We start from the raw sequence: 17076 nt of genomic DNA, 5'->3' as shown, positions 1-17076 counted from the left end.
ACATGCAAACTCCATGCAGAAAGAACCTGGACTGGGAATCGAACCCAGAACGTTCTTGCTGCAAGGCAGCAGCGCTACCCACAGCCCCTTAGAAGATAAATGCATGAATATCTTGCTAAATATTCCCCTCACTAATCAAATGTTGGTAAAATGTAGGCTAACGCTAGTCAGCAGCTAAGCTAGCAGTGCACTTTTATGGCATAAAGGGGAATTCATTTATTGAGGGGTATCATAAGCTCCACATGCCCCATTTGAAAGAGTCAAACATTTATCTGCATTACTGTATGATAGATTATCACTTAAAATCCTGAAGAACCTCATCATGCAGCACGGGGGGTTTGACATACCTGTTGAGAAGATGTCTGCAGCGATGGCCATGAAGGCGTCGGACACCACGCCCTCTATTGCCACCGAGATGTTCAGCTGGCGAGCGACATTGCGGTAGACGTTGGGGCGGAGGTACTCCAACTCATCGCCTGATGGGACAGAAAACCTGGATTCAGTCATTCCTTCTGGCTCTCTGCATGAAGGGTTCATAAATCTAACATCAGGTTCACACAATTATTTTTACTTCTCTAACAAAAGTTCCCTGGTAGTAGAAACAGGTAGCTGGTAATGAAACCCTGATTTTTGCTTTTGGATTTTACAAATAAGGTATGAATGTAAAAGAAACAAGAATTAAAAAAAAACAAAAGAACGACTGTGTGTATTTGGGTTAATGACAGGAATGGCGTTGATAAGCTAGCGTTAGCAAAAGCTAAAATGGACGAGTGGCTTTTGATACATGGGCATTGTTGAGGATTAAATGTTAATGATGTAATCAGGGGTGATACAGAGTCTACATAAGCAGCCGTCTCCATTCGTCTTCCACCTGCCTGCGGCTTTTGGGCCTTCAAAGGTGAGATACATGTCGGTTTTCAGCTGAGGTTACATCGTAGCCATCCGAGCCGCTAGAAGCATCCATGCCGCTAAAAGCATCCAAGCCGTTAAAAGTATTCGAGCCGATAAAAGATTCCGAGACGATAAAAGCATCTGAGCCGAAAAGAGTCCGAGCCGTTAAAAGATTCCGAGCCGATAAAAGCATCCGAGCTGAAAAAAAGAGTCCGAGCCGTTAAAAGATTCCGAGCCGATAAAAGCAGCCGAGCCGATAAAAGAGTCCGAGCCGATAAAAGCAGCCGAGCCGATAAAAGAGTCTGAGCCCATAAAAGATTCCGAGCCAATAAAAGATTCCGAGCCCATAAAAGAGTCCGAGCCCATAAAAGATTCCGAGCCCATAAAAGAGTCTGAGCCCATAAAAGAGTCCGAGCCCATAAAAGAGTCCGAGCCCATAAAAGATTCCGAGCCCATAAAAGATTCCGAGCCCATAAAAGCAGTCATACCAAACTGGTTCTGACCCCCTGCTTTTTTTTTCTGAGTTCTGGGGGAGAACATCTTATCCATTCCAACTATTACCTACCTTTATGGAGAGAAAAAAAACCAACTACTTTGATCAATAATTGTTCAATATAATATTTATATATATACTAATACCTACATTACATGGATTTAGTTTTTATTTATGTTTGATTTAACTGAAGACTTCTGGATGACTTGCAGAGACATATAATTTTCATCTTTACCTTATGAAACAAATTCTGGATACTAATTCTGAAAATCACTTCCGTATTAATCAAATTTATTGTTAGTAAAATAATGTGAATGTGATAAATTAAAATGTTAAATAAGTTATAATATCCCCCTTGAAAAATTATAGAGGTGGCCAAAGGGGTGGCCAGAATTGGCTGAGGGTTGCCAGTGATTGGCTAAGGGTTGCCAGTGATTGGCTAAGGGTTGCCAGTGGTTGGCTGAGGGTTGCCAGTGGTTGGCTGAGGGTTGCCAGTGGTTGGCTGAGGGTTGCCAGTGGTTGGCTGAGGGTTGCCAGTGGTTGGCTGAGGGGTTGGCTGAGGGTTGCCAGTGGTTGGCTGAGGGTTGCCAGTGATTGGCTAAGGGTTGCCAGTGATTGGCTAAGGGTTGCCAGTGGTTGGCTGAGGGTTGCCAGTGATTGGCTGAGGGTTTCCAGTGATTGGCTAAGGGTTGCCAGTGATTGGCTAAGGGTTGCCAGTGATTGGCTGAGGGTTGCCAGTGATTGGCTGAGGGTTGCCAGTGATTGGCTAAGGGTTGTCAGTGATTGGCTGAGGGTTGCCAGTGATTGGCTAAGGGTTGCCAGTGATTGGCTAAGGGTTGCCAGTGGTTGGCTGAGGGTTGCCAGTGATTGGCTGAGGGTTTCCAGTGATTGGCTAAGGGTTGCCAGTGATTGGCTAAGGGTTGCCAGTGATTGGCTGAGGGTTGCCAGTGATTGGCTGAGGGTTGCCAGTGATTGGCTAAGGGTTGTCAGTGATTGGCTAAGGGTTGCCAGTGGTTGGCTAAGGGTGGGCAGTGATTGGCTGAGGGTTGCCAGTGATTGGCTAAGAGTGGGCAGTGATTGGCTGAGGGTGGGCAGTGATTGGCTGAGGGTGGGCAGTGATTGGCTGAGGGTTGCCAGTGATTGGCTGAGGGTGGGCAGTGATTGGCTGAGGGTTGCCAGTAATTGGCTATGGGTTTCCAGTGATTGGCTAAGGGTTTCCAGTGATTGGCTAAGGGTTGCCAGTGATTGGCTGAGGGTTGCCAGTAATTGGCTATGGGTTTCCAGTGATTGGCTAAGGGTTTCCAGTGATTGGCTAAGGGTTGCCAGTGATTGGCTGAGGGTTGCCAGTGGTTGGCTAAGGGTGGGCAGTGATTGGCTGAGGGTTGCCAGTGATTGGCTAAGGGTGGGCAGTGATTGGCTGAGGGTGGGCAGTGATTGGCTGAGGGTTGCCAGTGATTGGCTAAGGGTTGCCAGTGGTTGGCTGAGGGTGGGCAGTGATTGGCTGAGGGTTGCCAGTAATTGGCTATGGGTTTCCAGTGATTGGCTAAGGGTTTCCAGTGATTGGCTAAGGGTTGCCAGTGGTTGGCTGAGGGTGGGCAGTGATTGGCTGAGGGTGGGCAGTGATTGGCTGAGGGTGGGCAGTGATTGGCTGAGGGTGGGCAGTGATTGGCTGAGGGTTGCCAGTGATTGGCTGAGGGTGGGCAGTGATTGGCTAGGGGTGGGCAGTGATTGGCTGAGGGTGGGCAGTGATTGGCTGAGGGTTGCCAGTGATTGGCTGAGGGTGGGCAGTGATTGGCTAGGGGTGGCCCCCTGATCTGCACAGCTTGAGGATGAGCTGACTGAATTGTCTGAATAATAAGGTGAACCCAATCATAAAATGACATCAAGAACAAAACACAGTTAATTATCAACTTTAAAACACGCTGAATCAAAGTGTTAAGAAATGTCTGTTACAGAACATTTCTCCAAAAAATCTCATCCAAAAAGAACGTTTTCTATGGAGTGTTTTGTAAATGGAAATTTTAAAAGCATCATAAACAATTTTTTTTTATAATGTAACTGTGCTGCTTTCTCTGATGTTAATTCAATGTTCTTTTAAAATGTTTTTTTTTCCTATTTCATGTTTTCAAATGTAACTTTTTCGAAAAAGAAAAAAAAATTTTCAAGGTTTAATATGTTCACATTTCTGTTTCTCAGATCAAATTTTAAGAATTGAATTCTTTTCAAACATCCCCGCAGAAGTAAAGAAGAAAATGTGATCTGAAAAATACAATTTGAAAGTAATTCATAAAACTAAATATGAAAATTAGAAATTAAAAAATCTAAACACAAAATCTATAAAAATGGTTATGTCTATTTTAAGAAACAAATCTAAGAAAACAGCAAAGTTTCTCTCAAAAACTTATTTTTATTTATATGTTTGAAACTTTCATTTCTAGATCTTGTTTTTTTCATTTGCAACAATGATGGAAGTGAATTGACCTCATAGTTTAGAGTCTAGATTGGTATGAAATTTGTTCCAGGGATTAATCGTCTCCAGCTAATTAAACTTTAACAACCATCCAAATAGTATAAACATAATCACCAGGCTTAATTTCCTATTAATAAAGCTTCGGTTAAATTTCCAACACTAACACTGAGGTGACGTCAAAAACATAAAATGTAAAGCGAAACTTTGATCTGACAGAGATCTTGTTTCTGTATTAGGTAAGAACTCCAGAGGGAGAAAATGTTGCATAATCTTTTACAAGAAGAGAATTCCCTTAAGGTGTTTCACTAGAAACCGAGGGTGTTCCTTTCAGACTGCAGAAACATGGCTCGATTCCACCTGTAATCTTATGCCAAACCTGCCTGCATTCTTCTATTCTTCTCTTTTCACTAGAAGCTTTTTTTATTCCACCGAACAGGGAAACACCAGATGAGGCAGTCACATATGGCATGAACAGTAAACAAACCCACAAATATATTTACTAATATGTTAAAATGTCAAATACATTTCCAAATGCTCAAAATGAATCATTATTCTCTTCTAAGTCAACAGCCCTAACAGGGAGGCACTCAGGTGCAAAATAAAAGACGACGATAGGTTGAGTAAACCGTCAGCTGAAGGAAGGGAACTAGAGGCGGCAAAAACAGGATCGAAACCCAAGATATGCGAGACAGCAGCCTTTATACAGTGGAAAGGATGATTATGCATTTAAAGCTGGATAGAAAAGCCTCTCTCAGAGGTAAAAACTATGGTTTATTGTCATTTGTTACACACAGAGTGTATACAAAACAAAATTTGGTTTTGTACAGCTTTCAGAACATTTCCATTCCATAAAGTGCAGCAGTGATCAAATGTAAACAATTTGGGAGAAAAAAACATGGTGCAAAAAAGCATTGAAATGGAAATTCAGAGCATTAAATATATATGATGCAAATATGCAGTATTTTGGTTTTGGTGTCATCAGGGTGATGCAGAGTCTGTGACATGATTTGGAACAACAATTAAAAATCCCTGGGGTCCAAATAAAGAAAATTATCAACCAGTAAAGGTCTGGAGACATTTTTAATTATAAGCTGTTACTTTAAACAGAATTTAAAACTGAAATAATGCATCCATGTTATACTTTTTTCTGTCTTAATGTTGGCAGTGGGCTTTAGGCTGCCCTGCAGGGCTTTAAACCTGGGTTTAACCGGAGACTAAGCCATTCTCAAGCACATATCAAGGAGCTCGTTCTGAGCCTGGATCCAGATTTATTGTTGATTCTGTTCATGGTGGAGAATCCTGCTTCACAGCAGCAGGTTGAGCCAAACATCCTCTAAATGTGCAGGGTCATCTTTGAGCACGCCATTTCACTTTTCTTTCACCAGTTCACCGCAGTTCTTCCAGCAGTCCACACTTTCTCTGCTCTCTTCTTCTCATGGTCTTCTCCTTCTTTCCCATCGCCCGGCTTGCCACAGGTTTGCCTGCTGTGTCTAAAAGTAGCAGCAGCAGCAACCCAGACTGACAACTCATTGGCTCATTTGGATCACGTGCAGCCTGGAGCTGGACGCTCCCCAGGGCTTTACCGTATTAACAGGAGAAGAGGAGCAAGTGAAATTAGACACTGTCCTCGGACAACATGCTGTCATTTATAAATGTTTTAAATCAGGGTGGGTCTGGATCCGCTAATCAGTGGCCTCTGATTTAGAGTTTTCTCATCAGTCTGATGGCGATGGGGAAGAAGCTGTTTCAGAATCTGCTGGAGCTGCATCAAATGCTTGAAGCCTCTTCCCTGGAGGCAGCAAATTTTGACTTAAAAAAATAAAAATCTTTAACTTTAGAGAAAAAAAAGAAGAAAAATACAAACTGCTGGTTGACAGAATGATGGGAAAACTGCAATAAGCAATATTTTAGAGAGAAATCCAGAATAGGTTAATGAAAAAAACTGCCAAAACATTTGTAAATTATATATCAAGGGGAAAATGTGTGTGAACAGATCATATGCAGAACCAGTGCAACCAGTTTGTAAACACTTATTGGGCCTGATGGGAGCAGCAAAGGCTATAGAGTCTAACGACGGCTGGGAGGATCTGCGGAAGCGCTCCTTTGTGCATCCAGGGAGCAGATGCTTTATGTAGAGAGGCTAGGAGCCTCTCCTGACCTTCCTATTAGAATAATGCTAAAGCTGGTATCTGGGATCTCATTCTTTGGGTCAAGACTGTAGTTGAGGGTAGGAATGTAGACTGACCAGTCTCTCTTAACCACCACAAACCGCTGCAGCATCTGCTGTACGGCTGCAGATGTTTGAACTCCTCCCCTTGAGACAGGAGCTCTCCTCTCTGGCCTGAAGAGCGTGAGCCATCCCCACCAGTCCAGAACCAAGGAAAGGGATTTTACGGTTAACTAAAGGCCGAAAAATTTCAAACAAAATCCAAAAAAAGGAACAACTTTGTCACATGTGATTATTTTCCATACAGAGGGACGTATTTTGACCATATTTAGAAAAAGTAGTATAAATTTAGTAAATTGGTAACAAATCTGTGGTTCAGACTCATTTCTATGGCATTATAATAACTTAACTGACCTCACAGTGGAGAAATTTACCGGCCTGAAAATCAGACTGTCACCCTGAGCAAGACCCTTGACCCCAGACACGTGCTCTGCTCAGTGTGGCAGCCATCCCCTCCCTAAGGGATGGGTTAAACACAGAGGTCAAAGTTTACCGCTGTGGGACTATAAATTCATTCTTCCTTTTCTCGTCTTTTTATGTCGTTGGTCAAACAATGTCTGACTGAAGTTTCCCTGCTAGAAACATGCGACTTCCACCAGCTGCTGCTTCCCATAACGGTAACCCAGCGACCCCGTACAGAAACATAAATCATGGCACGAGGGTCTGGTGTTTAAAGGTGGAAGATCAACTTAGAAACTTGTCTCTATTCTCCCACTCTGCAGAATCTGTTAGTTCAATCTCTAACGTTCTGCTTTTTCTCATAGTAGCTTCATCTGGTCTGTTCCTGTTTGGCTGTGACTCCATCCTGGAGAGAAATATCAGCTGTGCTGCTGCCATCAACACCTTTGTTTCTAGATGTTGGAGCTTGGCCTGTTTTCCAGTGTAGTCCTGTTTCTCTGACTGTGACTAACTGGATGTGCTCTCTTCATCCTCTGACATGGGAGCTGTCAGAGGATTAGGGTTTTCTGATATAAATCTGATATCATCTCTCAAAGGAACGAACAAATGCAAGTCTGCAGACCCTGAGGTCTTCATCCTCTGGCATGGGAGCTGGCTCAGAGCTCATCTGCTGGCTGTGTGTTTCCTGGACGGGGCCGCCTTTTACAGCTGCTTTTTGTATCTCTGCATATATATATATATATATATATATATATATATTTATTTTAGGGATGGGACGATTTATGAAAACCGTCCGAACCGTTCGGTTCGACTGTCTCGGTTCGGTTCGCGTGTGTTGCGTTTGGTTCATGCGCTGCTCCTTTTTCTCATAGGCGAAGCGTTTACACTCCAGAGCAGAAGGTGGCGGTACTGCGACCAAAGCCAACCACCAGTAGTAAACAAGAAGAAGAAGAAGCGAAGCAGCGTAGCCGGGTGTAGCAGAAAAAAATCAGTTGTTGTGGAGAATTGTGTGGGTATGGCGAGTGGGAAAGAACAGGAGTTGGAAGACGCGCCAGCAGCACTTTATAGGTCTGCTGTATGGGACCACTTTGCATTTAGAGTGACCTACGATGACGGCGGAAAGAAAGCTGGGGATAAAAGTGCAACAGTGTGCGAGCATTGTGCAACACGTTTTGTTTATGCTAACAGCAACACGACCAACATGTCATGCTAACCCCGAAATCCCTCATACTCCGTCAGCGCTCCGCCCCGCTGCGCTGCAGACCGGCTGCTCAAAGCAAAGCCTACAGCCTCCACTGTGGCTCCCGTCCGCTCCGCTCTGAGTTCCTTGAAGATCGTAGAGGGCATGCGCCAGATGATTAAATTCAAAGCAGCAAAACATGCGGAAATGATCCAGGGTTTCCACGGATCATTTAAAATAATTACGATCCATTATTTTTGGGGGGATTTTTTCATTAATTTCATAAATTTTTATGGGATTTCGGTCTAACAATCAACATATACCGAATCGAACCGAACCGTGGATTTTGTGAACCGTTCCACCCCTTATATATATATATATACAGGTGCTGGTCATAAAATTAGAATATCATGAAAAAGTAGATTGATTTCAGTAATTCCATTTAAAAAGTGAAACTTGTATATTATATTCATACATTACATACAAACTCATATATTTCAGATGTTTATTTTGTTTAATTTTGATGATTACAAATGACAACAAATGAAAATCTCAAATTCATCATATCAGAAAATTAGAATATTGTGAAAAGGTTCAAAATTGATGGCCCCTGGTGCCACACTCTAATCAGCTAATTAACTCAAACCACCTGCAAAAGCCTTTAAATGGTCTTTCAGTCTAGTTCTATAGGCTACACAATCATGGGGAAGACTGCTGACTTGACAGTTGTCCAAAAGACGACCATCGACACCTTGCACAAGGAGGGCAAGACACAAAAGGTCATCGCTAAAGAGGCTGGCTGTTCACAGAGCTCAGTGTCCAAGCACATTAATAGAGAGGCGAAGGGAAGGAAAAGATGTGGTCGAAAAAAGTGTACAAGCAAGAGAGATAACCGCACCCTGGAGAGGATTGTGAAACAAAACCCATTCAAAAATGTGGGGGAGATTCACAAAGAGTGGACTGCAGCTGGAGTGAGTGCTTCAAGAACCACCACACACAGACGTATGAAAGACATGGGTTTCTGCTGTCGCATTCCTTGTGTCAAGCTACTCTTGAACCACAGACAGCGTCAGAAGCGTCTTGCCTGGGCTAAAGAGAAACAGGACTGGACTGCTGGTGAGTGGTCCAAAGTCATGTTCTCTGATGAAAGTAAATTTTGCATTTCCTTTGGAAATCAAGGTCCCAGAGTCTGGAGGAAAAGAAGAGAGGCACTTCATCCACGTTGCTTGAAGTCCAGTGTAAAGTTTCCACAGTCAGTGATGGTTTGGGGTGCCATGTCATCTGCTGGTGTTGGTCCATTGTGTTTTCTGAGGTCCAGGGTCAACGCAGCCACATACCAGGAAGTTTTAGAGCACTTCATGCTTCCTGCAGCTGACCAACTTTTTGGAGATGCAGATTTCATTTTCCAACAGGACTTGGCACCTGCACACAGTGCCAAAGCTACCAGTACCTGGTTGAAGGACCATGGTATCCCTGTTCTTAATTGGCCAGCAAACTCTCCTGACCTTAACCCCATAGAAAATCTATGGGGTATTGTGAAGTAGAAGATGCAATACACCAGACCCAACAATTCAGAAGAGCTAAAAGCCACTATTAGAGCAACCTGGGCTATCATAACACCTGAGCAGTGCCACAGACTGATCGACTCCATGCCACGCCGCATTGCTGCAGTAATACAGGCCAAAGGAGGCCCAACTAAATACTGAGTGCTGTACATGCTCATACTTTTCATGTTCATACTTTTCAGTTGGCCAACATTTCTATAAATCCTTTGTTTTTATTGGTCTTCAGTAATATTCTAATTTTCTGATATGATGAATTTGAGATTTTCATTTGTTGTCATTTGTAATCATCAAAATTAAACAAAATAAACATCTGAAATATATGAGTTTGTATGTAATGTATGAATATAATATACAAGTTTCACTTTTTAAATGGAATTACTGAAATCAATCTACTTTTTCATGATATTCTAATTTTATGACCAGCACCTGTATATATATATATATATATATATATATATATATGCAGAGACACAAGTGGCAGCATGGTTTGTTAATGGAAGACATTCAACTAATGCTGACATGACTCTCTGATGTTGTGAGGGACAGACTTCCTTGAGGGACCGTGTGGTACTAGACTGGGGCCAATGGGGGCCAGTGCCCCTGCAGAGTTGTAGTTTAACACACATCTCTGCAGCTTCTCTACTGTTACCCACTCTTTACTCCATCCAGACAGTGTCTTGCCCACGACCAAAATCTAAAAAATTAGCAAAGATTCCCAAAGGAGTAAATCATGATAATCTAATTAAAATCAAAATAACTCCAATTGGGGAAAAAGTTAAAACAATTAAATGCGGTCTGTTTAACATAAGATCGCTTTCCTCTAAAAGTCTACTAGTTAATGACTTGATTTGTGATAATCACATTGACTTGTTTTGCCTTACAGAAACCTGGCTGCAGCAAGAGGATTATGTGAGCATAAATGAGGCAACTCCTTCAAGCTATTTAAATTTTCACATACCCAGAAGTTCTGGGCGAGGAGGAGGAGTAGCAACAATCTTCCAGTCTGACTTACTGATTACTCCCAAAACAATTAATTCCTACAACTCTTTTGAACATTTAACCCTTAATTTCCCTGATCCAAATTTCAAGGCAAGAAAACCTCTTCTTTTTGTAACTTTGTATCGTCCACCAGGTCCTTACTCTGAATTTTTAGATGAGTTTTCAGAGTTCCTTTCTGATTTGGTATTAAATACTGACAGGGTCATCATAGTGGGAGATTTTAACATCCATGCTGACATTGAAGGCGATAGCTTAAGAGCAGCCTTTAATGCTATCTTAGACACTATTGGCTTTGTTCAAAATGTGAATAGTCCCACGGATTCTCATCTTCATACTTTGGATCTTGTGCTGACATACGGCATAGAATGTGAAGAAATAACAGTATTTCCTCACAACCCTGTCCTCTCTGACCACTTTCTAATAACCTTCAGGATTACTTTAACAGAGTTCTCCTCCCCCAAAAGAAGGTTCAATTTTAGTAGATCTTTATCAGATAGTGCAGTTATAAATTTTAAAGAATCTGCTTCACTTTCTCTCTGCTCTGTGTCACTGAGCAGTGCTGCAGAGTGCAAAAGCTTAGCTTATTCCCCTTCACAGGTTGATGATTTTGTTGAGGGGGTTGCTAGTTCTCTGCGTATTGCCTTAGACAACGCAGCTCCTTTGAAAATGAAAACCATTAAAAATAGAAAGCTTGCTCCTTGGTTTAATGCAGAGCTGCGTACTTTGAAGCAAAATGCTAGGAAACTGGAGAGAAAATATCGCTCCACAGGCCTGCGAGAGTCCTTCCTAGTCTGGAAAAATGGTTTACTGCTGTATAAGAGGACCCTTTGTAAAGCAAGAGCAGCATACTTCTCCTCATTAATAGAAGAGAATAAGAATAATCCTAGATTCCTTTTTAATACAGTTGCCAAACTCACCCAGAGCCATAGCTCTGTTGAACCGTCCATTCCACCTGCTCTTAGCAGCAATGATTTTATGGGATTCTTTATAAATAAGATTGATCTTATTAAAAATAAGATCATAAGCACTCCTCTATCCGCGATTGTACCTGAGGTAGTCATGGAATCTGAACCGGGTTTAGACTGCTTTGATCCAGTTGAACTCTCTGAATTAGCAAAATTATTGTCTTCATCTAAGCCTTCAACTTGTATGTTAGATCCAGTTCCAACCAGGTTATTTAAGGAGGTATTCCCTTTGATCTCCTCCTCCATTTTAGATGTGATTAATCTATCTCTGTTACAGGGATATGTACCTAAAGCTTTTAAGATTGCTGTAATTAAACCTCTGCTTAAGAAACCGTCTCTTGACCCAGATGACTTGGTCAATTATAGACCTATATCCAATCTTCCTTTCTTATCCAAAATTCTTGAGAAAGTAGTTGCCAAACAAGTTTGCGATCACTTCCACCATAATGAACTTTTTGAAGAGTTTCAGTCTGGCTTTAGAGCTCATCATAGCACTGAAACAGCTCTGGTGAAAGTCACTAATGATATTCTCATGGCCTCAGATAATGGACTTGTATCTGTGCTCGTCCTGTTGGATCTTAGTGCTGCATTTGATACAGTTGACCATAATATTCTTTTAGAAAGACTTGAATATTTTGTTGGAATTAAAGGAACAGCACTAGACTGGTTTAAATCTTATCTATCTGATCGAATTCAGCTTGTTCATGTTAATGATAGATCTTCAACACGCTCAAAGGTTACCTGTGGAGTACCACAGGGATCAGTGCTAGGACCAATTCTCTTTACTTTATACATGCTCCCAATTGGTAGAATTATTAGACAGCATGGGATTAATTTCCACTGTTATGCTGATGATACCCAGCTATATCTGTCTATAAATCCAGATGAAGCTAACCCATTACATAGATTACAGACATGTCTTGAAGACATAAAAACCTGGATGACTCTTAATTTTCTGCTTCTGAATGCAGACAAAACAGAAGTTATAGTCTTTGGACCAGAGTCTCTGAAAAAGAAGCTGATTAGTCAGTCACTTCATTTGGATGGGATTAAACTGATTTCAGATAATAAAGTAAAAAATCTTGGTGTTATTTTTGATCAGGACCTGTCATTTAAATCCCAGATCAAAGAGGTTTCTAGAATTTCCTTCTTTCATCTGAGGAACATTGCAAAAATTAGAAATATCCTGTCCAGGGGTGATGCTGAGAAACTAGTCCATGCATTTGTTACTTCAAGGCTGGACTATTGTAATTCTTTACTATCAGGAAGTCCACAAACTGTAGTTAAAAGCCTTCAGCTGATCCAAAATGCTGCAGCCAGAGTTCTGATGAAAATGAAAAAGAGAGATCATATCTCTCCAATCCTGGCTTCTCTTCATTGGCTTCCTGTTAAATCAAGAATAGAATTTAAAATCCTCCTTCTCACATATAAAGCCTTAAATGGCCAAGCTCCATCTGATATCAGAGATCTGATTGTTCCTTATGTTCCTAACAGAGCACTTCGCTCTCAATCTGCAGGTTTACTAGTGGTTCCTAGAATTTCTAAAAGTAGAATGGGAGGCAGATCTTTTAGTTATCAGGCTCCTCTCCTGTGGAACCAACTACCAGTTTTAGTCCGTGAGGCAGACACCCTGTCTACTTTTAAGGCTAGGCTTAAAACTTTCATTTTTGATAAAGCTTATAGTTAGGGTGGCTCAGGTTATCCTGAGCTATCTCTATAGTTATGCTGCTATAGGCTTAGACTTTTGGAGGACATAGGGACCCCCATTTCATCATTCTGCTTCATTCTCTCTCTGTTCTCCTATTCTGCAGAATCTGTTAGTTTAATCTCTAACCTTCTGCTCTCTCTGCTTTTCCTCAGAGTAGCTTTGCCTCGTCTGTTCCTGTTTGGCTGTGACGTCATCCTGAAAAAAAACATCAGCTGTGCTGCTTCTATCAACACCCTTGTTAATAGATGTTGGAGATCGGCCTGTTTTCCAGTGTGGTCCTGTTTCTCTGACCGTGACTGAGTGGATGTGCTCTCTTCGTCCTCTGGCATGGGAGCTGCCTTGGAGCTCGTCTGCCTGGCTGTGTGTTTCCTGGACGGGGCCGCCTTTTACAGCTGCTTTTTGTATCTCTGCTTCTGTCTCCTTGAACCCCAGTCGGCCTCGGCAGATGGCCGCTCACACTGAGCCTGGTTCTGCTGGAGGTTTCTTCCTGTTAAAAGGGAGTTTTTCCTCTCCACTGTCGCTACAAGCATGCTTAGTGTGGGGGATTGTATTTGAGTCAATGAGTCAATGCAATCAACTGGTTTTCCTTAGATAGAAAACTTTGTATCAATTTGACTGTATGATCTGGTTGAACTGTAAAGTGCCTTGAGATGACATGTGTTGTGAATTTGGCGCTATATAAATAAACTGAATTGAATTGAATTGAATAGATCATGCCCTGGCCCCTGCTATGGCGATAGATAGATAGGATTCCAGTTTTCATCTGCTAAATGTTTTTCTCAAGGTAAATTTAAAAAAAATACTCTGTTTACAGCTGAATTTAGTTTTTCTTGAGTTCTAATTCAGATTTGATAAAAAAAACAGTTATTTTCACTTAAATTAAGTCAAAAATATGTAAAATTCCTAAATTCTGAATGTATATTGATCTAATGAGACATAGAATTTGAATCAAACCTAATTTAATAGAAAATGTACTTCATGCAGCTATATTAATATATTTCAATCCCTTGCTCTGTTTTTTCATACCTTTCTGGCCCCCCATGGAAACACGCTGGTCCCCTCCTGCCCCCCTGCTACATTTGGTCTAGAACCACCACTGCAGGGGCCCCAGCACCAGTTCCAGGGGGCCCCCTTTGGCCCCCGCATAGAGCCGCCGGTGCAGCAGGGACAGACTCACCCAGCCACTGCACCACCGCGGACACCTCCGCCAGCTTTCCCCCCGCCGCCGCGCCTCCCTGCTCAGCTTTGGACCAGCCGACCCCGGCGCGGTGGAGCCTGGAGTGGATGTAGTCTCTGCACAGAGCTTTAGCCTGGGACACCAGCTCCTTGTCGGTGGGGGATCGGTCAAACACCTCGGCCGCAAACACGGAGGAGCGCCGCAGCATCTCCATGACGCGCCCTGCGCCGCGCTGCGATGATCAGACACAGATTGGAGCAGATTAACCTGCAGGACAAACTCAGGGATTAGGCTGAGGATTGATAGTCCGGATTAAACTCCCAGCGAGTCAGAAACAAGCAGGATAAATAACAGCTGGAAAAACAACAGCAAACAAACATCTGCAGAAATAAAGCAAAGGTTTATTAAATAAACTTACCTAAAATACTGAAGGTAAAAAATGCATAAATATTGTTACTGAGCGAAAAACTTCGTTTGATAAAGAAGTTTTTCTACATTTTAGGATGAGGATCTAGAGTCAGCCCCCCTGCCCCCCATTTCCCCCCCCCAAAAATAAAAATACTCCCCAGTTCTCAGCCTGACAGGCTCTCCTTCTAAGGACACTTATTGTGGAGTCCAAAGGCGGAGATAAGCTGCAACCATCCAGGCCCCGCCCACCCCCACCTCCACCCACCCACACACACACACACACACACACACACACACACAATGAGCCTGAAGTTAATCATCCATCGGTTTTTATGACCGGTAGAGGCCACACTGATTCACAGTTTTTCTCCTTTTAAAAAGGAAACCCAACATAAAGCCTCAGAGATCAGTTCCAGATGAGGGTGGAGTCTTTGGGACGATTACTGTGAAAATAAGTTCAACTTCTGGAAATTAATTACAAAACAAAAATAGAAAAAAAAAAGTCACATACATACATTCACTAGAATATTTCTATAGAAGCTTTTTGGAAGATTCTGGAAGGTTATTATGCTGCAGCTGTAGAGTCTGTCTGTAAAGAATAAACATAAATAATTTAACCTTATTTTCTGTTTTTAAATTAATATTCTTATAGTGCTCCCTTATTTTTCCAAAACAACAATATAGCACTTGTAGCCAGGGGCGGATTTAGGAAATTTGGGGCCCTAGGCAAAGACAGGCAGGGGACCCTCTGAAATAAAACAACACATCAAACAGCCCCATTCTCCAGATAGAGAAATGTTAATAGAATAGACATCCATTATCTGTTCTAGGTTGTGTCCCTCTCTTCTTGTCCCTTTTCTTCTTGTTTTCCTCTCTATGTTTTGTACTCAGCTGACTTTTCATGCTGTCTCTAAAGGAATGAAAGATTTTTTCCAAGCACTAAGCTCACTTAGCTGATTGCTCCTTCCTGTGTTTCCAAAAAGGCCAAAGTAAATAACCCAGTCCTTCTTTTCACTGTAGACAAGCCATGATCTGCTTATCTGTTCTCCATTTTTCATTTGGATGAAATCATAGCTGCATGAATCATGACAGCAGACAAGATAGAGGAGAGCAGGAGGCGGGGTTACCAATCTACTCGCTCTGGAGAGCAGAGTTCGCTGCTTTTAGATGTTGTCTCCAAAGTCTCCAGTAGCAGAAAAAAGTCTCTAGATTTGGCGCTAGGAGCTTTTTAGAAATCAAAGTGCTAGAGGGGTCTGAAAAGTGGCTAAATATAGCGACTAAAGCGCTAAGTTGGCAACACTGCTCTTTGCATGGTTTGTTTTCAAATGGTTTGCTGCTGTCTGATTGGACCTTTCTGAACATGTGCAGCAAATGGACTGATCCAATATGGTGGACACTGAAGGGGGGGGCTGAGACACACTTAATATTGTAATCGTTCTGGTGGCATTTTAGCCAAAGGATTTTTATCAAAAACATAATTAATGTGCACAAATAAGGAATAGTTATTAATTCTACATGGAAACAGAGTTTTATGGGGCCCCCAGGAACTTGGGGCCCTAAGCAGCTGCCTAGAATTGCCTAATGGGAAATACATTTTACACAAGTAAGAGTAGCGCTATGTTAACATTTTTTATCACAAGAAAATACTGTTACTCAGAGTACTGAGTAACTAACTAATGGGTCCCCCCCTTTGGAATGGGGGTCGTTTGGCTTCATTAGCCTGCAATGCCCCATACCTGTCTGTTTTTAACGACCCCCCTTTCAGAGACATAGACAGGTATGGGGCATTGCAGGCTAATGAAGCCAAACGACCCCCATTCCAAAGGGGGGGACCCGTTCGTCTGTTTCAATTTGCATGTTTTCTAAACCAAAACAAGGTTTTTTTAGTTGGGCTGCTGGATAAAACCTGGAACTCAACGCTATTTCTGACATTTTAAATAGAAAAAGCTTCCTGGATGGAAGAGAAACGTCTTCAAACTTGGAAACAAAGTCCAGTGGATTGATTCTTAACCTTTTATGGAATAACTCTGACCTGGATGACTGAGAATCTTCATCACTGTTTGCTTCGTCTTTTTTGGGCCTGAAAGAGTTTTTGCACCAACAGATATTAACAGTGTTGCACCCCGTCGCCATCTGCTGGCAGTACTTACCTACGCATCCATTAAGTTACCTCCTTCCAATACTTTAACTAAAACCAATGTTCATATTCTATTCAGAGCGCGACTTCTGCTTTACCCCCTTTGAAAATTTTGAAAATATGTTTAGCATAACTTTATATTTACTCTTTATATGAATATTATAGTAAATGAATGTAAAGGTAAAAATACAAAAATGTTTATGTTTACTAACAAACAAATGAAAACACGTATAAAACAGAGAACGTAAACATTTTAAGCCTCATAGTAGCTTCATCTGGTCTGTTCCTGTTTGGCTGTGACTCCATCCTGGAGAGAAATATCAGCTGTGCTGCTGCCATCAACACCTTTGTTTCTAGATGTTGGAGCTTGGCCTGTTTTCCAGTGTAGTCCTGTTTCTCTGACTGTGACTAACTGGATGTGCTCTCTTCATCCTCTGACATGGGAGCTGTCAGCTGT

The 17076-nt window shown here is 42.0% G+C and overlaps 1 protein-coding gene across 2 annotated transcripts in view; it reads right to left on the bottom strand.

The window, feature by feature from the left end:
* boka (BCL2 family apoptosis regulator BOK a) overlaps nucleotides 1-14649 on the bottom strand; it is a 28257-nt gene extending 13608 nt beyond the window's left edge. The window contains exons 1-3 of one of the 2 annotated variants that reach the window (XM_038306884.1): nucleotides 14493-14649; nucleotides 14075-14341; nucleotides 348-476 (exon numbers count right to left, since the gene is read on the bottom strand). In XM_038306884.1, the coding sequence (XP_038162812.1) occupies nucleotides 348-476; nucleotides 14075-14288 (343 nt within the window). In that variant the 5' untranslated portion in view covers nucleotides 14289-14341; nucleotides 14493-14649. The remainder of the gene's footprint in view (nucleotides 1-347; nucleotides 477-14074; nucleotides 14342-14492) is intronic. The other variant, XM_038306885.1, reaches the window with a different exon arrangement.
* Nucleotides 14650-17076: the final 2427 nt, after the last annotated feature.

Source organism: Cyprinodon tularosa, unplaced genomic scaffold, assembly GCF_016077235.1.
Source record: "Cyprinodon tularosa strain WSP-4 unplaced genomic scaffold, ASM1607723v1 ctg596, whole genome shotgun sequence".
Lineage (NCBI taxonomy): Eukaryota > Metazoa > Chordata > Actinopteri > Cyprinodontiformes > Cyprinodontidae > Cyprinodon > Cyprinodon tularosa.
Note: the sequence above shows the minus strand (reverse complement) of the source record. Positions and strands in the feature narration are given on the sequence as shown.